At 34.8% G+C, this 17,784-nt stretch overlaps 1 protein-coding gene across 1 annotated transcript in view; it reads left to right on the top strand.

Moving 5' to 3' along the window:
• Positions 1-17,406, top strand: part of LOC126191473 (transcription elongation factor SPT6) — a 169,841-nt gene extending 152,435 nt beyond the window's left edge. The window contains exons 29-30 of the mRNA XM_049932355.1: positions 762-896; positions 14,891-17,406. Of these exons, the coding sequence (XP_049788312.1) occupies positions 762-896; positions 14,891-15,188 (433 nt within the window). The 3' untranslated portion in view covers positions 15,189-17,406. The remainder of the gene's footprint in view (positions 1-761; positions 897-14,890) is intronic.
• Positions 17,407-17,784: the final 378 nt, after the last annotated feature.

Below are 17,784 nucleotides of genomic sequence, written 5' to 3'. Positions count from 1 at the left end.
CATTCATAATTCTCCGCACATTCTGTAAAAATATTGTAGTCTTCTACCTACATGTGCAATATAACCAAGTGTAGTGTAGTAAAAATAATAATGATCTGTTTCACTTTCTCTAGTTGTACAGTGTGTCCATTTTCGTAACAAGTTCAGTAAGGTTTGATTACTGACTTGGCCTTTCAGTTGAATGAGAGATACTTTTACTGAGTTAATAGGCAGTAAGGTAATATATTTGTATCAAATGTAGGATATCCATTAAGATAATTTATAAATTATCTAATTGTGCAGAAATTTCTTTCTGAAACTCAAATTATTTGTGCAAAAGTGATGTCTTTGTAGTGATGTGTTGTTATTTAATTCTTTGTTCTGAACACACTTTCAGCAATCATAATTTACTCTTCATTCTCATTCATCCATCCTCTTGTTCATATAGCCCCATAAATATGATTCATTAGCATTAAATTAACACAGCTATTCTTGGTAAAGTTTTTATTTTATTTGGTGAATCATTAATTTGAAACAAAAGAAACTGTTGATTATTTGTACAACTTTTGAGTTCTCCATTCTTGGCCAATGAACATTTGTAACAAGAAACAACTTACTGATACTCTTAAGTGATTTTTCGGTAATCAGTGATACTGTTGATTCATGTAGAAACATTTTCACAGTGTAATCTACAAAGCAGCTCTACTCACTTGCTTCCCTGTTTTTTGCTATAGTCATTACTGATTGTTCTCAGCTTTTAATTAATATTTGACTGTCAACAGGCCACAAGTTACGCCACAAACCTCAGAGCCAATGGACTGGAGAAAAGCTGCTGAAGCATGGGCAAAATTGAAAAATCGTGAGGCAGGTTTGGGAACACCAAGGCAAGATGGTCGAACAACACCACGTCAACACAGGTAAGTTGAAATGATTTTTATCATGTGTCCCTTAATGTATACTTCATTTTTAGAGTGCTAGTTTTAAACACTTGTGCATAAAATTTCATCATGATAGTGTGAGATTGTGCAGGAAAAGTGTAAAGACTGCTTGCACCACAAAGTAATTACTTGTAAAGGTATATAAATGTGATGCTGAGGTGTGTGCTAATGATGTGATAAGTTCACTCAAAATTAAGCAAATCAGCTGCAAGAAGAGAGTAGGTAACTACAGATCTGTTCGTCTGCTCCTCCAGAAAATGTCTTGTATGAAGCCTGACACAAAGGAAACAACACTGATGCTGCATATTTGTGTGCATTCCAAATAAGTTCAGTTAATGGTAGGTGTCTTCAAAGTAAGATACATTCGAGTCCGTAGGCATCTGGTGTTGTTCATGTTTCCGTTCAGAAAATTTCTATCATGAGGTATGATTGTTATTGTCATCTGTAGGACAGTGACTCCATGGCTGCAGTATACTGTATTCAAATGCCAGATGAGCTGATTATTCTGATAAGGACATAATTTAGGTTCAAAAATAGATCTGCACTAATAAAATCTTACAAATAGTTCCTTAGAAATGTGTGTTGTCCTTCTCTCAGTGTTGTGTAAGAGCCTATCCACCATTATGACAAAGTAGTTAAGGCATTTGGAAGCGTTCAAATTCCTGTCTAGCCATCCACATTTTGGTTTTCCATGATTTTCTTATATTATGTCAGGATAGTTCTGGATTTATTTTATTTTAATATAAAAGACTATACTTCTTATCTTCTGGTCCAGCCTGAAATTGTGCACCATTTTTAATGATTTAAATGTTTATGGGAAATGAAACCCTAATTTTCCTTTCCTTATAGATGAGTCTCTGGAATTTTTTATAATACATTGTTAAGGTGAACAGTGTTTGATTTTTCATCAGCTAAGTTTTTGTGTTTATGTTAAATGGAAAATATATAAATATTGTTGAAAGACAAATATTGCTAAAATAAGCATTATTTTAACTAAGTGGCTGTAGTATTAGAGCATTTCCTACTACAGTTCAGGACTGTTGAATTACCTCCCTCACTCCCTTGCCCCACAATAAGGGCCCTATGCGTCATTATAAGATAAACATTAAGAACATTAACTAACACAAAATAAAACCTTTCACATTAAAAAACTAATCTTATACTATTGATCTCAATAATACTTTCATAAGGAAGAGTTATCTTCAGTTATTGTTTTGTTTTGCTTTCTGAGATGTACAAAATACGTGTTCTAGTTGACCCAGGTGAGGGGAAAACCTTTACAAATTAATTACATTTAAAAATGTGTATTTGATTTATTTTGAATAGAGACTGTGTAATTGCTATACTTTCAGAGAAAAATACATAATACTAGAGGTTGATGTCAGCAAGCATTGATATAGTCTTTGTCTGATTTGCTTTGGGCAGTTTCTAAGAAAAACTGTAATGCTGCTTTCATAGTATTGAAGACTACATGAGAGAGCATGTGTTTTTTTTTTCTTTTCTTTTTTATAACTTTTTCTCTCTCATTGTATTAAAAAGATTAGTTCTTATCCTTATATGAACACTGTCAAAGTGGTGCAGTGGTATGACACTGGACCTGCGATGCAAAGAATGGTGGTTGAAATCCCCACCCAGCCATCCAGAATTAGATTTCAATGGTTTGCAAGTGTGGGGGTGGTTCCTTTGAAAAAGACATGACCCAATGTCTTGCCTCATCCTTCCCAATTTGAGCTTGTGCTCTGTCCCTAATGATCTTGTTGTTGACAGTCCATTAAACTCTATAATCCTACATTTTATGAAGTAAGATAGAGGAGAAGATTATGAAGAAAAAGGAAGGTCAGTAGACAATGAATTACATGTAATATACACAGTAGAGCCCCGGTAATTGGATATGTGGTATTTCAAAATTCAAGCTGGTCTTAAGACAATTAAAATGTTACAGAAAACCCGTTTTCATATGTTGTCCACATGTACATTTTACACACTATGGAATGTGTTACATTTTGAACTTCCTTTCAATTTTCCATGTACAATACAGATAAAACTGTTCCACTTGGGGTTGTTGTTCATAATGCACAAAAATAACCTTGGCCTCAGACTGCTAATGTATTTTTATTACAGATGGAAAAGTACCATTAGGTTTCAGGGAGTGCCCGTGCTCTTTCTCTGTTGACCCTTTACTAATTGGGACCACCTGACAATCAGCTGTACAGTGCATACCATCCTTATTGTTACCCTTACTGCTGCGGCTACTCAGCAACAGTGGTCATTGAAATACAGTAGGCCTAAGTAACATTACAGTACTAATTTTACAACAGTGGGATACCATTGTTGTTTGTACTGCAGTTGGTAGAGTAGTAACATCTGTACTGTAGTGAGCCCACCTGTGTAATGTTAAAAGTATTGTACACATGTTCAGTGTACTGTACACATGAAACTGTGTGTTTCTTAATGTTTAAATTCATACATTACAGTGAGTGGTAGGAGTTAGAGAAACTTAGTGCCATTGAATGAGAAACGGGAGGTTTTGAAAAGACTAGACAAAAGGGAAACCTTTTAAAAAGGAAAAAACCATGCTGCTGAGTATGGAGTTGGTGAAGTGACAGTTTCAGATTGGCATAGAAACAGAGACAAAATTGAGAAGTTTTCTTTAAACAAGTGTTCTATTTCACCATTTGAACGGAAGTCCGAGAGGAAATCAGAATAAGAAAAGATGAGAGAAGTTTTGTTTACTCAACAAAAACAATAATGAAGTCCAGTTTCAGAGCATATTGTGCAAGAAAAAGCTGTACTTTTTAGACATGAGTTAAAGGAAGGTGAAGACAATTTTACTGTAAATTCAGAATGGCTGGATGGGAGAAGAAGTGAAATGGTGTAAGGTGGCTTGAAATTTGTGATGAAAAACTTTCTGCAGGTTCTCAAACTGTTACACAATTTTGTGAGAAATTAAGAAAAATTATAGAGGAAGAAAATCTTGGACCATAAACTGAAGCTGCTGGTGATAGGGAAGTCTGCTAAGCTTAGTGCTAAAAAAAAAGCACTGTTTCTGCACTGTTTGTTACTTCTGTCCCAAAAATCTGCTTGGGGGTCAATCCATATCAAATCACCCAATAAAAAATAAATTTTACACCCACCTCCTTAGATTTTCATGAAATTTGGCTCAAATGGTTCTAATACCATCCTGACAACACCTGCAATTTTTTTTTTTTGCTGTATCTCTTACAGTTTTTTTTTTATAAATTTTTAAAGTTTTTATGTTTTGCGTTTTCTGAACCTTCGGAAATGGTCAGTTTAATTTGTATTCAAAACTTTAAATTTGCTTATCTTAAAAACTCTTTTAGATAACATCATGAATTTTTGCAGCAAGTTTATTTATTATACATATTTGAAGATAAAAATGATGCTATTAAAATATATTAATATTTTCTATGAAAAATATATATATGTGTATTTCTTTTCTTTTTTTTTTCTTTTAACGGATGTTTTGTTTTATAAGAATTGCAATATCTCGAGTCTCAGACCTGATAGAATGCTCAAATTTGTTTTACTTTACTCTTAAACATATAGGCTACTTGATAAAACAAAAATAATGATGGCTTTTTAACATGTTTATTAATTATAGTAGATTACATTAGAATTATGTACAAAGATAGTTTACTTACGACACTTATGTATAACCCAACTGATTGCTTGAAACATTGAATTTTTTGAGTAATTTTGTCTTTTTAATAAACATTAATGCTGATTCAAACTGTTTTTCCACTTCATCCAAGAGCTTTCAGTTCTTTTGATACAGTCTTTTTTGAAGTAATACATTCTCCCAGTGCCGCTTGATTGAGGTGCGTCTACTACACAGACTATGTGCTCCAAAGGCACTATGCAGGAATCTTCTCTTTCAGGCCAATAAAATGATGCAGCGGGTCCTGAAGGATGTAGAAATAGAATTTCTGCATCTTCTTCATCATTTAATATTGTTTTTACCAGTCCAAAGTACCAGTTACCATCATAATTTGCAGCCACATAGCAATTTATGGATGGTTCAACACAAGAAGAATGGAAAGAAAAGACTAAGGAGGGTTTTACACTATCTGTAGTCCTTCTAATTTCAAGGTTGTTTGTTGGAAGTTGTTTGAAGTTATGAAAACTTCTAGTTCCAGGAATGGTTCGGGTTACTGAAAAACGTTTTTCTAGTTTTAACCGTAGCAACTCAGCTTTTTTTTTTCAATAAAGTGAAAATGAATGTTTTCAATATTTTTTTCACAAAACTTATACACATCGATTGCTGTCATTATTTGTTCTTTGTCTGAAAGCTGTAGACTGGCTTTCCTTAAAATTCTTTTAATAGTTCCTCCTAGGCCATCACAAATTGACTTCCCATGACTTGTTGCAAAAAAAGAGTGTTGGGCCTCCAAATTAAAGTCTCTCAAGTGTTCAGTCAAATTTTTAAAACTGTTTCTATTTTTGTACTGCCCAGCACAACCATCTGTAAAGTAGTGAACTGAGTCAATGTCAGTATGATGTAATGACAGCCACTTTGTAATTTCTTTTTGTACAAAGTTAACAAAACCAGTGTCATGTTCTTGCTCATCACTAATAAAACAGTGGTTGGAAACAAAAACATTGTTTTCCTCCTTTCTTAGAAAAACTCCAACTGGGTGTAGAGTACAACCACCTCTATTCCAGTGGTAACTTTGGATCTCATTTTGTATAACAAAGGAATAATTTTCACTGAAATCCATCACAATAATTGCTGTTTTGGGTGGTGGGTCTTCTTTCAATCTTTTAAAGGCTGCTGATTGGGATTTTGCTATAAACGAGTGTGGGGTGAGCTTTTCCAATGACCTAACCAATAAAGAAATGTAGTCTTCAACACTGATAGACTGTTTGATCATTTCTGCCCTGTCTGTGTTAACCCACTGACTGATTACAATTTCTTCTTCTAAATCATAATCTTCACTTAGTTTTTCAGTTAAGCACTCTGTTAGTGCAGTATTTGCAGGACAGCTGTTGCAATGATGTAGCATGCAGTTTTGGTTTTCTGTGTTGCACACAAGCATCTTAATTAGGTCTTTATAAGATTCTTCAATTTTCACAGCATCCAGTAATAGTTTAACATTCTGGTGGATACTGCATACACATACAGTGTGTGTGCCTGCAGCACCAGCAAGGATACACCATTTAGGTCTCAAGAAACAAAATTTTGAAAATCCTACTTCTACCTCGGGATTCTCCCATTTGAAAGAATAATAGAGTTCTCTCAAGTTACACAAAATGAGTCTTTTTTGCATGTACACATTTTTTTGAACACTTACTTTGTCTTTTGTTCCAGGTAGCACTCTGGAACTTTCATCCTTTTCATAAAAATCTGTTACAAGTCTTACTGTATTTTCAGAAAGAGTTTTACCTTTTTTTGGACCAGGAGTTTCCAAAATACCCTTTTCAGATTGTAGCTTTCTAGCTTGTCGCACCATGTACTCACTTACATTAAATTCTTTCATCACTTTATTTCGAGTCCAAGAATCTGGAGCCAAGGTCAGAATCTGGATTTTTCTAGACCTCCCAACAGATGAAATCTTCTCTTTCATAAGAGAAATCATTACATCAAAATCCTTTGCTTTCTCAACCACACTTTTATCTTCTTCGTCATCATCAGAACTTGGTGCATCATATTTTAATGCTTTTGAAACTGCCTTTTTTGCAGTCTTTTCAATACTGCTAACCTTCCTTTTAAAATAAGACCCTTTACTTTGTTCTGACAAGCCATGAAGCTTTATCGGAGTTAAACCTAAATAATCAAGAGCTGAGTTTGTTTGTACGAGGGATTCATTTCTGGATTCCAGTGATTCTAATTCAACCATGACTTCATCATCTGTTTTACTTTCATTGACTTCAACTCTTAATTTTTCCTCACAAAAGTTACGGCATGTTGAGCAAAGCTTTTGTCCAGGTTTTATGCTAATATTTTTTGTCAGTAATTGTTTAGAAAGAACCAAGCCTACACTTCTCAATGACTTTTTGATGGGCTTTTTGTGATTTTTTAGTGGGTCTACACATGTTGTTTGATACTTTTCAAAAACATTTGAAAAGTAGTAGCTGTGGTGTGAACATATATTCTTAAATTCACACAGATTAATTCCAGATCGCAAGTGGATCAAATCTTTTTCTTCCTCACTCAATTCTGATACCGGTTGTAACTTTTTTGAAGGTGTGTAGGTTGTTTGGAAACAGTCAGATTTTTTAAATAACCCTACACTACAGGTTTGAATATCTGACATACTGATTTCACTTTTGGTCTGATTACTGTTCTGGTTACTTTTATAGGATATTGGAAAAGAATCTCTGTAAACTAAGCAACCGTACTTACTGAGAGTTCGAATAAACTTAATAAAATACTATCCAAGCACTATTTAACACTGTAATAATTTTTTACTTCAAAACACAGGAGTAACAATACAAAATCCAAGTGTACATTGTTACTCCAAGAAGACAAAAACTTATTTTTGGTGTCTAAGTCACTTGTCATTTTTTATTTTTAAAATATAATTAATATTATTTTAAAAATTAGATAACTATTAAACAGGTTAAAAAGCCAACATAATTTTTCTTTTATCTGATAGCCTATACAATTAAGAGTATTTTAAAACAAATTTGAGCTTTCTATCAGGTCTGAGACTCTAGATATTGCAGTTTTTGTAAAACTAAACATCCGTTAGCTAAAAAAATAAAATAAAAAAACTTATAAATTTTTTTTCATTTGGAAGAATTTAATATATCTTTATGGTAATTTTTTTAACATTTAGATATAATACACAAACTTATTCCGAAATTTCATACTGATATCTTGGGTATTCTTTAATATACAAATTTTTTTAGTTGTGAGGACACGTTTAAGTTACAATTTCCGACTGCTGAAACAAAGCCAAATCTAAAAACTTTAAAAATTTATTAAAAAAAAACTATAAGAGATAGAGCATAAAAATTTTACAAGTGCTTTCAGGATGATAAAAGAAGTAATTGTACCAAGTTTCATCAAAATCTGACATGGTTGGTGTCAAGGCCTGGGTGACTTGACATGGAATGACCCTTGGTAGAATAAAACTATTTTTAAGAAATGGTTTTTTGAAGATTTTGTTCCAGAGACGTAAATATACCTAATGAAAAAGTGCTTGCCTTCCAAAGCAATCTTAATATTTGACAACACTGGTTCACACCCTGATCAGGAAGAATTACACCGTGGCAGTATTCGCGCATTGTTCTTACCCCTTAATGTGATGAGTTTAATACAGCCTTTGGGCCAAGGTGTTTTACAATGCTTGAAAAATGTATCGTTGTTTGCCTCATATGCTTGTACAAACAACAGAAGGTTAAGGAACCACCAAAGAATTTCTTAAAAAGCTATGATAAAAGACATAGAGAAACTAAATGAATTCTAAGACTGGAAAGCAGAGAAAAGAACTAAACCTTGTAATTGTTATCTTCTTCCCTTTACCAACTTGTGCAATGTTCTGTACTGATCCTTGGATATAAATCAGCTCCCTGACATAGTGTCCAAGACATATGAGAGTTTTTTTTATATATTTTTAGTCACCACCTCTTTTGTCTTGGAGCCATAGTGAAACATGCAGTACTTATCCGTGGTGATTAGGTGACTAGAGAAGTTAACTGGAAGTTGCTTGACACAGCTGCAACACTTCACTGCTACCTCGATTTGCCAGGTGGTATGAAACCATCTGTATGATGATGTAGGTTAAGATCCCAGCTATCACATCCTGGAGCCATTCACCTCAGTGAACCCTCATTTGCAAGTAATAGACGAGGAGAGGGGGAAAAAAAATTTAATTTTACGTGTTGCTCAGTAGCGTTAAAAGAGAGACCATTTTCTAGACTGATTGTGTTGTGTAATTAGTAGGCTAAGGACATCGCATACTGAAGGTCAGGGGTTAGAATATAATCAGATGCCTGAAATTTTTTTGAAATCATTATTGAAACGACTTTGATCATTATTTTTATTCAATTACTTGGTTAAAACTTTTTTTTATTTCTATTCCTGTGTCACATCCTAATCATCATTTGAATGTTTTTCATTTGTTCTCACTTTTTCTTTATATCATTTTTTTCCAATTGGAATTTTTGTGAATGGTAATTTAATTATGTTTATCTATTACAATATTTAAATATTTGAAAATGTCGAACTATTGTCGAATATGTGTTTTTGTTACAAGATAAGCATTTTTTATGGTAATCATCATACAAACATTTAAAACATAGCCTAAATGCCTATTACACTATGGGCAAAATAATGTAGATGTAGGCTAAAATGAAAGAAGGGATTAAAAGAAAAACAAAACTCAAGAAAAATGAGGAACACAAATAATGAATGTAATAACATGGATAAAAAACATGATTATAAAACAAAAAAATCAAATTATAGCATAAAATTAATCTCAAAGATTTCAAGTGGAAAAAGAGTGATAGGAAGAAAAATGAGACCAAATGAAGTTCATATAATGATTAAAACAATGTAACAAAGCAAGAGAAATAAAAATGATCATCACTGTAATTTAAATAAAAATTTAAAAATAGAAAAAGGATTTTTATTGCCTGATGAGATTCAAGCCCATAACCTTCTGTATGTCAAGGCCTTCCCTTTCCATCATACCATTTAACCAGTCAATATGATTTTTTTGAGTCATCATTCTTCTGAGTGGTTTGATGCAGCCCACCACAATTTCCTGTACTGTGCCAACCTCATCATTTCAAAGGAGTACTTGCAACCTATGCCATCAATTATTTGCTGGATGTATTCCAATTTCTGTCTTCCTCTACAGGTTTTGCCTTCTACAGCTCCCTCTAGTACCATGGAAGTCACTCCCTGATGTCTTAACAGATGTCGTATCATCCCATCGTGTCTTCTGGTCAATGTTTTCCACATATTCCTTTCCTCTCTGATTCTGCACAGAACCTCCTCATTCCTTACCTTATCAGTCCACCTAGTTTTCAACATTCATCTGTAGCACCACATCTCAAATGCTTTCATTCACTTCTGTTTCAGTTTTCCCACAGTCCATGTTTCGCTACCATACAGTGCTGTGCTCCAAGCGTACATTCTCAGAAATTTCTTCCTCAAATTAAGGCCTATGTTTGATATTAGTAGACTTCTCTTGCCCAGGCATGCCCTTTTTGACAGTGCTAGTCTGCTTTTGATGTCCTCTTTGCTCCATCCATCATTGATTATTTTGCTGCTTAGGTAGCAGAATTCTTTAACTTCATCTACTTCATGACCATCAATCCTGATGCTAAATTTCTCACTGTTATCATTTCTGCTACTGTTCATTCCATTCAGCAGATCATGTAATTCTTCTTCACTTTCACTCAGGATAGCAATGTCATCAGTGAATGGTATTATTGATATCATTTCACCCTGAAATTTTTTTTTTTTCCCCCCGTCTTCCTTCTTCGATGCACAGATTGAACAGTAAGGGCGGAAGACTACATCCCTGTCTTACACCCTGTTTCATAGGAGCACTTCGTTCTTGGTCGTCCATTCTTATTATTCTATTGGTTCTTGTAGATATTGTATATTACCCGTCTCTCCCAGCTTACCCCAATTTTTCTCAGGATGTCAAGAATCTTGCACCAGTTTACATTGTCAAATGCTTTTCCAGGTCAACAAATGCTTGAATGTGTCTTGATTTTTCTGTAGTCTTGCTGCCATAATCAAATGCAACATCAGAATTGCCTCTTTAGTGCCTTTACCTTTACTAAAGCTGAAGTGATCATCATCTATCACATCCTCGGTTTTCTTTTCCATTCTTCTATGTATTGTTCTTGTCAGCAATTTGGATGCGTGAGCTGTTAAGCTGATTGTGTGGTAATTCTTGCACTTTGCAACTCTTGCAGTCGTGGGAATTGTGTGGGTAATATTTTTCCCGAAAGTCAGATGGTATGTGTCCAGACTCATACATTCTACACACTAATGTAAATAGTTGTTTTGTTTCCACTCCCCCCCAATGATTTTAGAAATTCTGATGGAATGTTATCTATCACTTTTGCCTTATTTGATCATAAGTCCTCGAACGCTCTCTTAAATTCTGACTAATACTGGATCCCCTATTTCTTCTAAATCGACTCCTGTTTCTTCTTCTTTCACATTGGACAAATCTTCCCCCTCACAGAGGCCTTCAATGTACTCTTTCCATCTATCCGCTCTCACCTCTGCCTTTAACAGTGGAATACCTGTTGCACTCTTAGTGTTACCACCCTTGCTTTTAATTTCACCGAAGATTATTTTTACTTTCCTATATGCTTAGTCAGCCCTTCCCACAGTCATTTATTTTTCAGTATATTCACATTTTTCATGCAGTCTTTTTATCTTAGCTTCCCTGCACTTCCTATTTATTTCATTCCTGAGCAACTTGTATTTCTGTATTCCTTAATTTTTGTATTTCCTTCTTTTATCGATCAACTGAAGTGTTTCTTCTGTTACCCATAGTTTCTTCACAGTTACCTGCTTTTTTCCTATGTTCTTCTTTCCAATTTCTGTGATTGCACTTTTTAGAGATGTCCATTCCTCTTCAGCTGTATTGCTTACTGAGTTATTCCTTATTGCTGTATCTATAGCCTTAGAGAACTTCAAGCGTATCTCATCATTTCTTAGTACTTCGCATCCCACTTCTTTGCTTATTGAGTCTTCCTGACTAATCTCTTAAACGTCAGCCTACTCTTGATCACTACTACATTATGATTGGAGTCTAAATCTGCTCCTGGGCACGCCTTACAATCCAGTATCTAATTTCGGAATCTCTGTGTGACCAAGATGTAACCTAACTGAAATCTTCCCACATCATCCGGTCTTTTCCAAGTATACCTCGTCCTGTTGTCATTGTCTTGAGCAAAGTATTTGCTATTACTAGATTAAATTTATTACAGAACTTAGTTAGCCTCTCTCATTCCTTGTCCCAAGCCCATATTCTCCTGTAACCTCTTCTCCTACGCCTTCCCCTACAATTGCATTCCAGTCCCCCATGACTATTAAATTTTCATTTCCCTTTACACCTGTATTACCCTTTCAATATCCTCATATACTTCCTCTGTCTCATCATCTTCAGCTTGCAACATCCTTGTGCATACCCAAACCCTCACTGTCGATGTTGGTTTGCTGTCAATTCTGATAAGAACAATCCTGTCACTGAAAAGTTCACAGTAACACTCTCTCTGCCCTACCTTCCTATTCATAATGAATCCTACTCCCGTTATACCATTCTCTGCTGCTGTTGATATTACCCTGTACTCATCTGACCAGAAATTCTTCTCTTCTTTCCATTTCACTTCACTGACCCTCTACTATATCTAGATTGAGTTTTATCATTTCCATTTTCAGATTTTCTAGCTTCCCTGCCATGTTCAAGCTTCTGACATTCCACACCCCGACTTGTAGAACGTTATCCTTTCGTTGGTTATTCAATCTTTTTCTCATGGTTACCTCCCCCTTGGCACTCCTCCCCCAGAGATCCGAATGGGGGACTATTCCAGAATCTTTTGCCAATGGAGAGATCATCATGACACTTTTTCAATTACATGCCTTATGTCCTGTGGATACGCATTATTTGTCTTTAATGCAGTGGTTTCCATTGCCTTCTGCATCCTCATGCCATTGAGCATTGCTGATATTTCTGCATTTAGGGGCAGTTTCCCATCCCGAGGACAAGAGTGTGCCTTGAACCTCTGTCTGCTCCTCCGCACTCTTTGACAAGGCCATTTGCTGAGTGAGGGTGACTTCTCATGCTGGAAGTCCTTGGCCACCAATGCTAATTATTAATCAAAATTTAAGTAATGGTGGGTTTAGAACCCAGGCCCATGAACATTTTGTTTACTCGATGACGATACCCGTATACCATGGGTGTATCGATATGTTACTACTATTCTAATGCTGTTGGGTACCACACAAAATTCAAAAAAGAAAATATTGTTAGTAGCTTGCAAATAAGGGCCTACCAGGATGAATGGGAGTATCAGAAAGTTGATCCCACCACTGGGGACCTCTACTTGCATGGATTGTTGCAGCATTACACCCCTTCAAATACAGAAAATAGTTACCACACAATACTCTATTTATGGTGTGCAACATTTTGTTTTCACTCCTCTAGCAACATGCTATGGCACTGTTATATGACAGTCAAGCTCCTGAAAACAAACAAACAAAAATTAATTACGTAACTTTATTTTTTGAGGTTGTATGTTATAGATTTCCATAGATCTATTAGAGGACATTAATGTCTGTAGATAAATGGCAGTCCGTTCTTCCCTAAGAGACAAAACCAAATAAGGTAATGGTGTTTGGACTCTGGAGTCTGGTGAAAACTCAACATATTAACTCATCTCAGAGGTGTTCTATGGGGTTTAGGTTGGGGTTCTGAGCAGGACAGTGCATTTCATGAATGTTATTGCCCCTGGACCTTTGCTCACAAGTGTTGCTTTATGACAGGGTGCAGTATCATGCTGATATAATCAGTTATCATCTCGGAACTGTTCATCTCTCAAACCCAAACCCTTCCACCAAATTTCCACAGTCTGTAGTGTGATTCATCACTCCCAAGTCACTTGTTTGCAGTCATCCACCATCCAGTGACATCATTATTCACACCACCTCATGTGTCTCATAACATTGACTCCAGAAACATGTGGCTTTTCAGGGGCTGCTCGACCATTGTACCCTGTTCCTTTTAAGCCCCTACACACATCTTGCTAACTGATCTACTGGGGGCACTATAATTATTCCTTCTACTAATTTCATGTTATTTTTTACAAGCATCATCTGAAATATTTGACAGTCCCTGTCCATCACTACATGAAGACTGCTTGTTCTGCTTCTCAGTCACATCACCAACTATCAACTTGGACAACTTTAGAAGGGTAGAAATATACCTGGTGGATTTGTTACTCAGGTGACAGCCAATTAGTAGTCCATATTCAAAGTTACTGAGCTCTCCTGAGTGACCCATTGTGCTGTTGTTACTGCTTCTGTGCTGACAACGTAATACTCACCATCTCCTTTTATAATGGTGGGTCTGCCTTGCATGAAATCTAGTGGTCTAAAACCTCTTCAAAACAAAGAATTACCACCATTTATTAGCTTCAATTTCATAAAACTGTATTCTGAAATGATTCCCATCTCAGCTAAAATACTTTCTCTGATATGTTAAATCCTTGCAAAAGTATTACCTAGTACTTGAAGCCCTTTAGTTATAGTTTTTTACTGACTGTTTTATACTTTCCTAGATATCATTGGTGGTTATTCCACTGTTGCTGTAATATCATGACAAACCCTTTTAAAAATGTTGTCCCATTATTTAATGGATTACTCGTTCTCACCATCCAACAGTTATTAAATTTAATGGTGAGAGGAGAGAGTAGTTTTGTAGATTACTACTGTTGGCAATAATGTAATTATTCATGTGTTTATAATCCATATTATCACAAATTGGAGGAGAGAATGTTACAGATATGATACATTAGTTGTGGTGATAATCTGAAAATAGTGTATTTTTGTTGCAGTGGGATTCAATCACCAGTTTTCTCCTCTGAATGTGAAAATATTTTGGGTTGACTTCCACTATAAATAGCGAGAAATGATGATTGTTACAAAGTAAGGTAGCTAACACAGAAAGATGTAGGTGTTTGTTTTTCCAAGGTTACTCAGGTGACATCCAGTTAGTAGTCCATTTTCAAAGTTACTGACCTCTCCTGAGTGACCCAGTCAAGAAATATTCTGAGTGTGATACAATGAACCCTGTGTCAAGCACAAAGTGTGAATTGCAAGTAGTCGTGTAAATGTAGATAAAGTCCACATAAGGATTTATGTTTTGTTAGTTTATGCCCTATTGATAACTTAGTTTTCTTAATGATACTGTGTGCTGTAAAAATAAATTGCTCTAGTACTGAAGTTTTCATATGAGTATCTCTTTTAATTACAGTGGAGGTTCAACACCACGATTTGATGATATAAGGAAGACAACTCCTCAGTTTGATGAGGCTGGCCGAGCTACACCAAGAAGCAACAGTAGTGGCAGTAGCAGCTTTAACATAAGTGTCAGATCGAACAATAGCCGTTTAGCTTATGGGTTGTCAGTAAACAATATGAAATCACCAAGAAGTACATCAGGATCAGGACGTGACAGCCTTCGATCTACACCCCGCACTAACACTAGCCCACATTCTATGATTGAAAGTTCTTTGAGTGGTGATGCTACACCACTATATGATGAAAACTAGTGTTTTAACACATTACAATGCCAGTTACTGCTGTGAATTCATTTGCAAAACACCACTACCTGTGCTGTTCCAGTGATATTTAAAAACTGGGTGAAAACAATGTGCTTAAGATTTATGCCTCCTTAAAAAGTATTTGGAGTGTGCTGTTTGGCTTCAGATAGTAACTTACCAGCTTCAGATTATCCTGAGTCTGAAAAGAAGTTGTTTTTATAAGATATCTTTTGTAATAAAGATATATAATTTGTTTTGTATAAATGTGGATTAAGCTTTTGTTTAAAGGTATAATGATTTTATGATTTTATCGAAAAGAATTTGATTTTTGTACAAATGTTAAATATTCTATATGTGCAGAAGGACCATTCTCCTGGTTTACATGAGAATTATTATTTATTTTTTACTGAAATTTGTGAAATATTTGGATAGTTTGAAAAGTTTCCTCAGATAGTGGCATTTGATTTGTATTGTATTGGTAAAGAGGCACATTTATTGTCACTACTAATGGTCACACAACATTCAAAAGCAATAATAACCTTCATTACATTATACTAGATGTGTTCTTTCACAAACAATGCATTTCATATTTTCATGTAGAATAAACTCATGTTACATTCATAATACTTCCACAGTCAAATTAATGTGTTCTCATTTGTGCCACTTAAGAAATAGCTTTGATACATAAACAGTTTTATACTTGTTTTAGTAATAATTTTTTACATTTTACTTTCTAGTTGACTCTGTGAGAGATGGAAGGGCTTTCAGTTACAGATTCCTTAGAAAATGGCAGTCACATAAGGGGTTATGCACTTGTATGCAAATAGAAAATATTGCTCATTTAATCTCATGCTTTCGGAATATAAGAGATCCTATGTCCTCTTGTTTTCATAGGTAGAGAGGGCATGGGGGCAATAATCACTCCTGTCTCAAATTGTCATTAGCAGGTGTGCCTCTCCTGTCTCTCATATTGTCAGTTTAAATATATTGGTCCCTCTTTTTTTACTTCGGTCATACTGTTCTCAGTCTGAACTTTCATAACATATACAGATTTGTCCAACATTCAAAGTTCCTGATGTTAAAAACTATTCAAATGTTATAACTTTTGTGTAGAAGTGTATTACAAAAGATATTTTTTCCATCCTGTCTTAAAAGTATTTTTTTTCCTCTGGATGTTAATTACACCAAGTTTGTAAGTGTATTTGATTTAGTCTTCTCCAGATTTTCTGGTCACGGCAAATTCAATCAATCAGATATACCTTATATGTTATTTAGTGTCCTCTCCTCCTCTGCCTTGTTTTAGTCATGTGTGCAGAGAAGAAAGTATTTGCCATTGAGAGTGTAGTAGCTAAATTTTGCTGTCACTCATACTACACCTCATATTTAATCATGGTATGATCTATTTTCTCACTTCTATTTGTCGTTAACTGAGGAAACTTTCATTTTGTGTGAGGAATTTTGAAACTAAAAGTATGATTTTTCCTGTTGCCTGCTATCTGCTGAATTCAAACTTGGGATTAATGTGAGCACTATGTGCTCCAAAGTTTTTAATTGTAGAAGTGTCCTCTTTTTTAAAACATTTTTTAGTGTTGTACAGTTCATACTAATTAAACGCCATAATAAAGTGCAAAAGCAGGCTTCTGGCAATTCCATTGACATTGTTTGTCCAAGAAAATAATAAAGCCTTGGAAATTGTTGTGTAAAGCTTGATGAACCACATCTGGTCACTACCATTATTAAGTAAGATATTCATTTTATTTCAGTTTGCACCATGCTGGAATCTCTGCTTACTGGTTGCATATCATCTCTCGTATCTTCTTTGGTATTAAAGTGTTTTGATTTTTAATATAAGATGTGGCCGGGATTGTTGGGAAAAAAAGGCAAAAGATATTTAATACACTGTTAGCGTCGCGTATATTTTGCATGCTTGTAAATACTGACAGTTATCAAAGTTGCTGTGCAGGCACAAATATTAGTAAAAATGGGTACAGTTTTGCTTGTAATGGTTTGAGAGACTATATAACCACCTACCGTAGTGTAAGGATTTGTACTCACGATAAATTATTTCATTGATATCTCACTGGGTTCATTTTAAGTTAAAACATTTCCTTGACAGAAATGAATTCAATTACAAACTCAGAGATATCGTGAAGCAAACCTAAGTCTTGTCACCTATATTGCAGTTAAATCTGTCCATACAATTCTATTAAAATTCTGATAAAATGAACTTTGCTAATGTTAATGCCTGGAAATTATTATCAATATTCAAAGTATTTATAATGTTAACTTGAGAGTGAAGCCCAATATTTAATTAAATATTACGTAATGGCATCCTGTCTGCCATTACAACAAAAGAGAGCCAGATGGGCGATCTTCTACACAAACCACTTTAAATAATTATTTTTCACATAAATATTTGTATAGGGAGGGAGAGATTTTGAATAAGAACAGGAGACATTAACTTTTTGCCATGTATTATAAAAAAAATACGTACATCAAATACTTAGTGCATCAGAACAGCTAAGCAACTTAATTCTTCAACAGCAGAGACAAACGTAGTATTTCATCTTTGAAACCAGAGTCTTTTTTAATCTTAATTAGGTAA

This window comes from Schistocerca cancellata, chromosome 1 (genome assembly GCF_023864275.1).
Source record: "Schistocerca cancellata isolate TAMUIC-IGC-003103 chromosome 1, iqSchCanc2.1, whole genome shotgun sequence".
NCBI classification, from domain to species: Eukaryota; Metazoa; Arthropoda; class Insecta; order Orthoptera; family Acrididae; genus Schistocerca; species Schistocerca cancellata.
The sequence above is the reverse complement of the archived record's forward strand: the minus strand, read 5'-3'. Positions and strand labels throughout refer to the sequence as shown.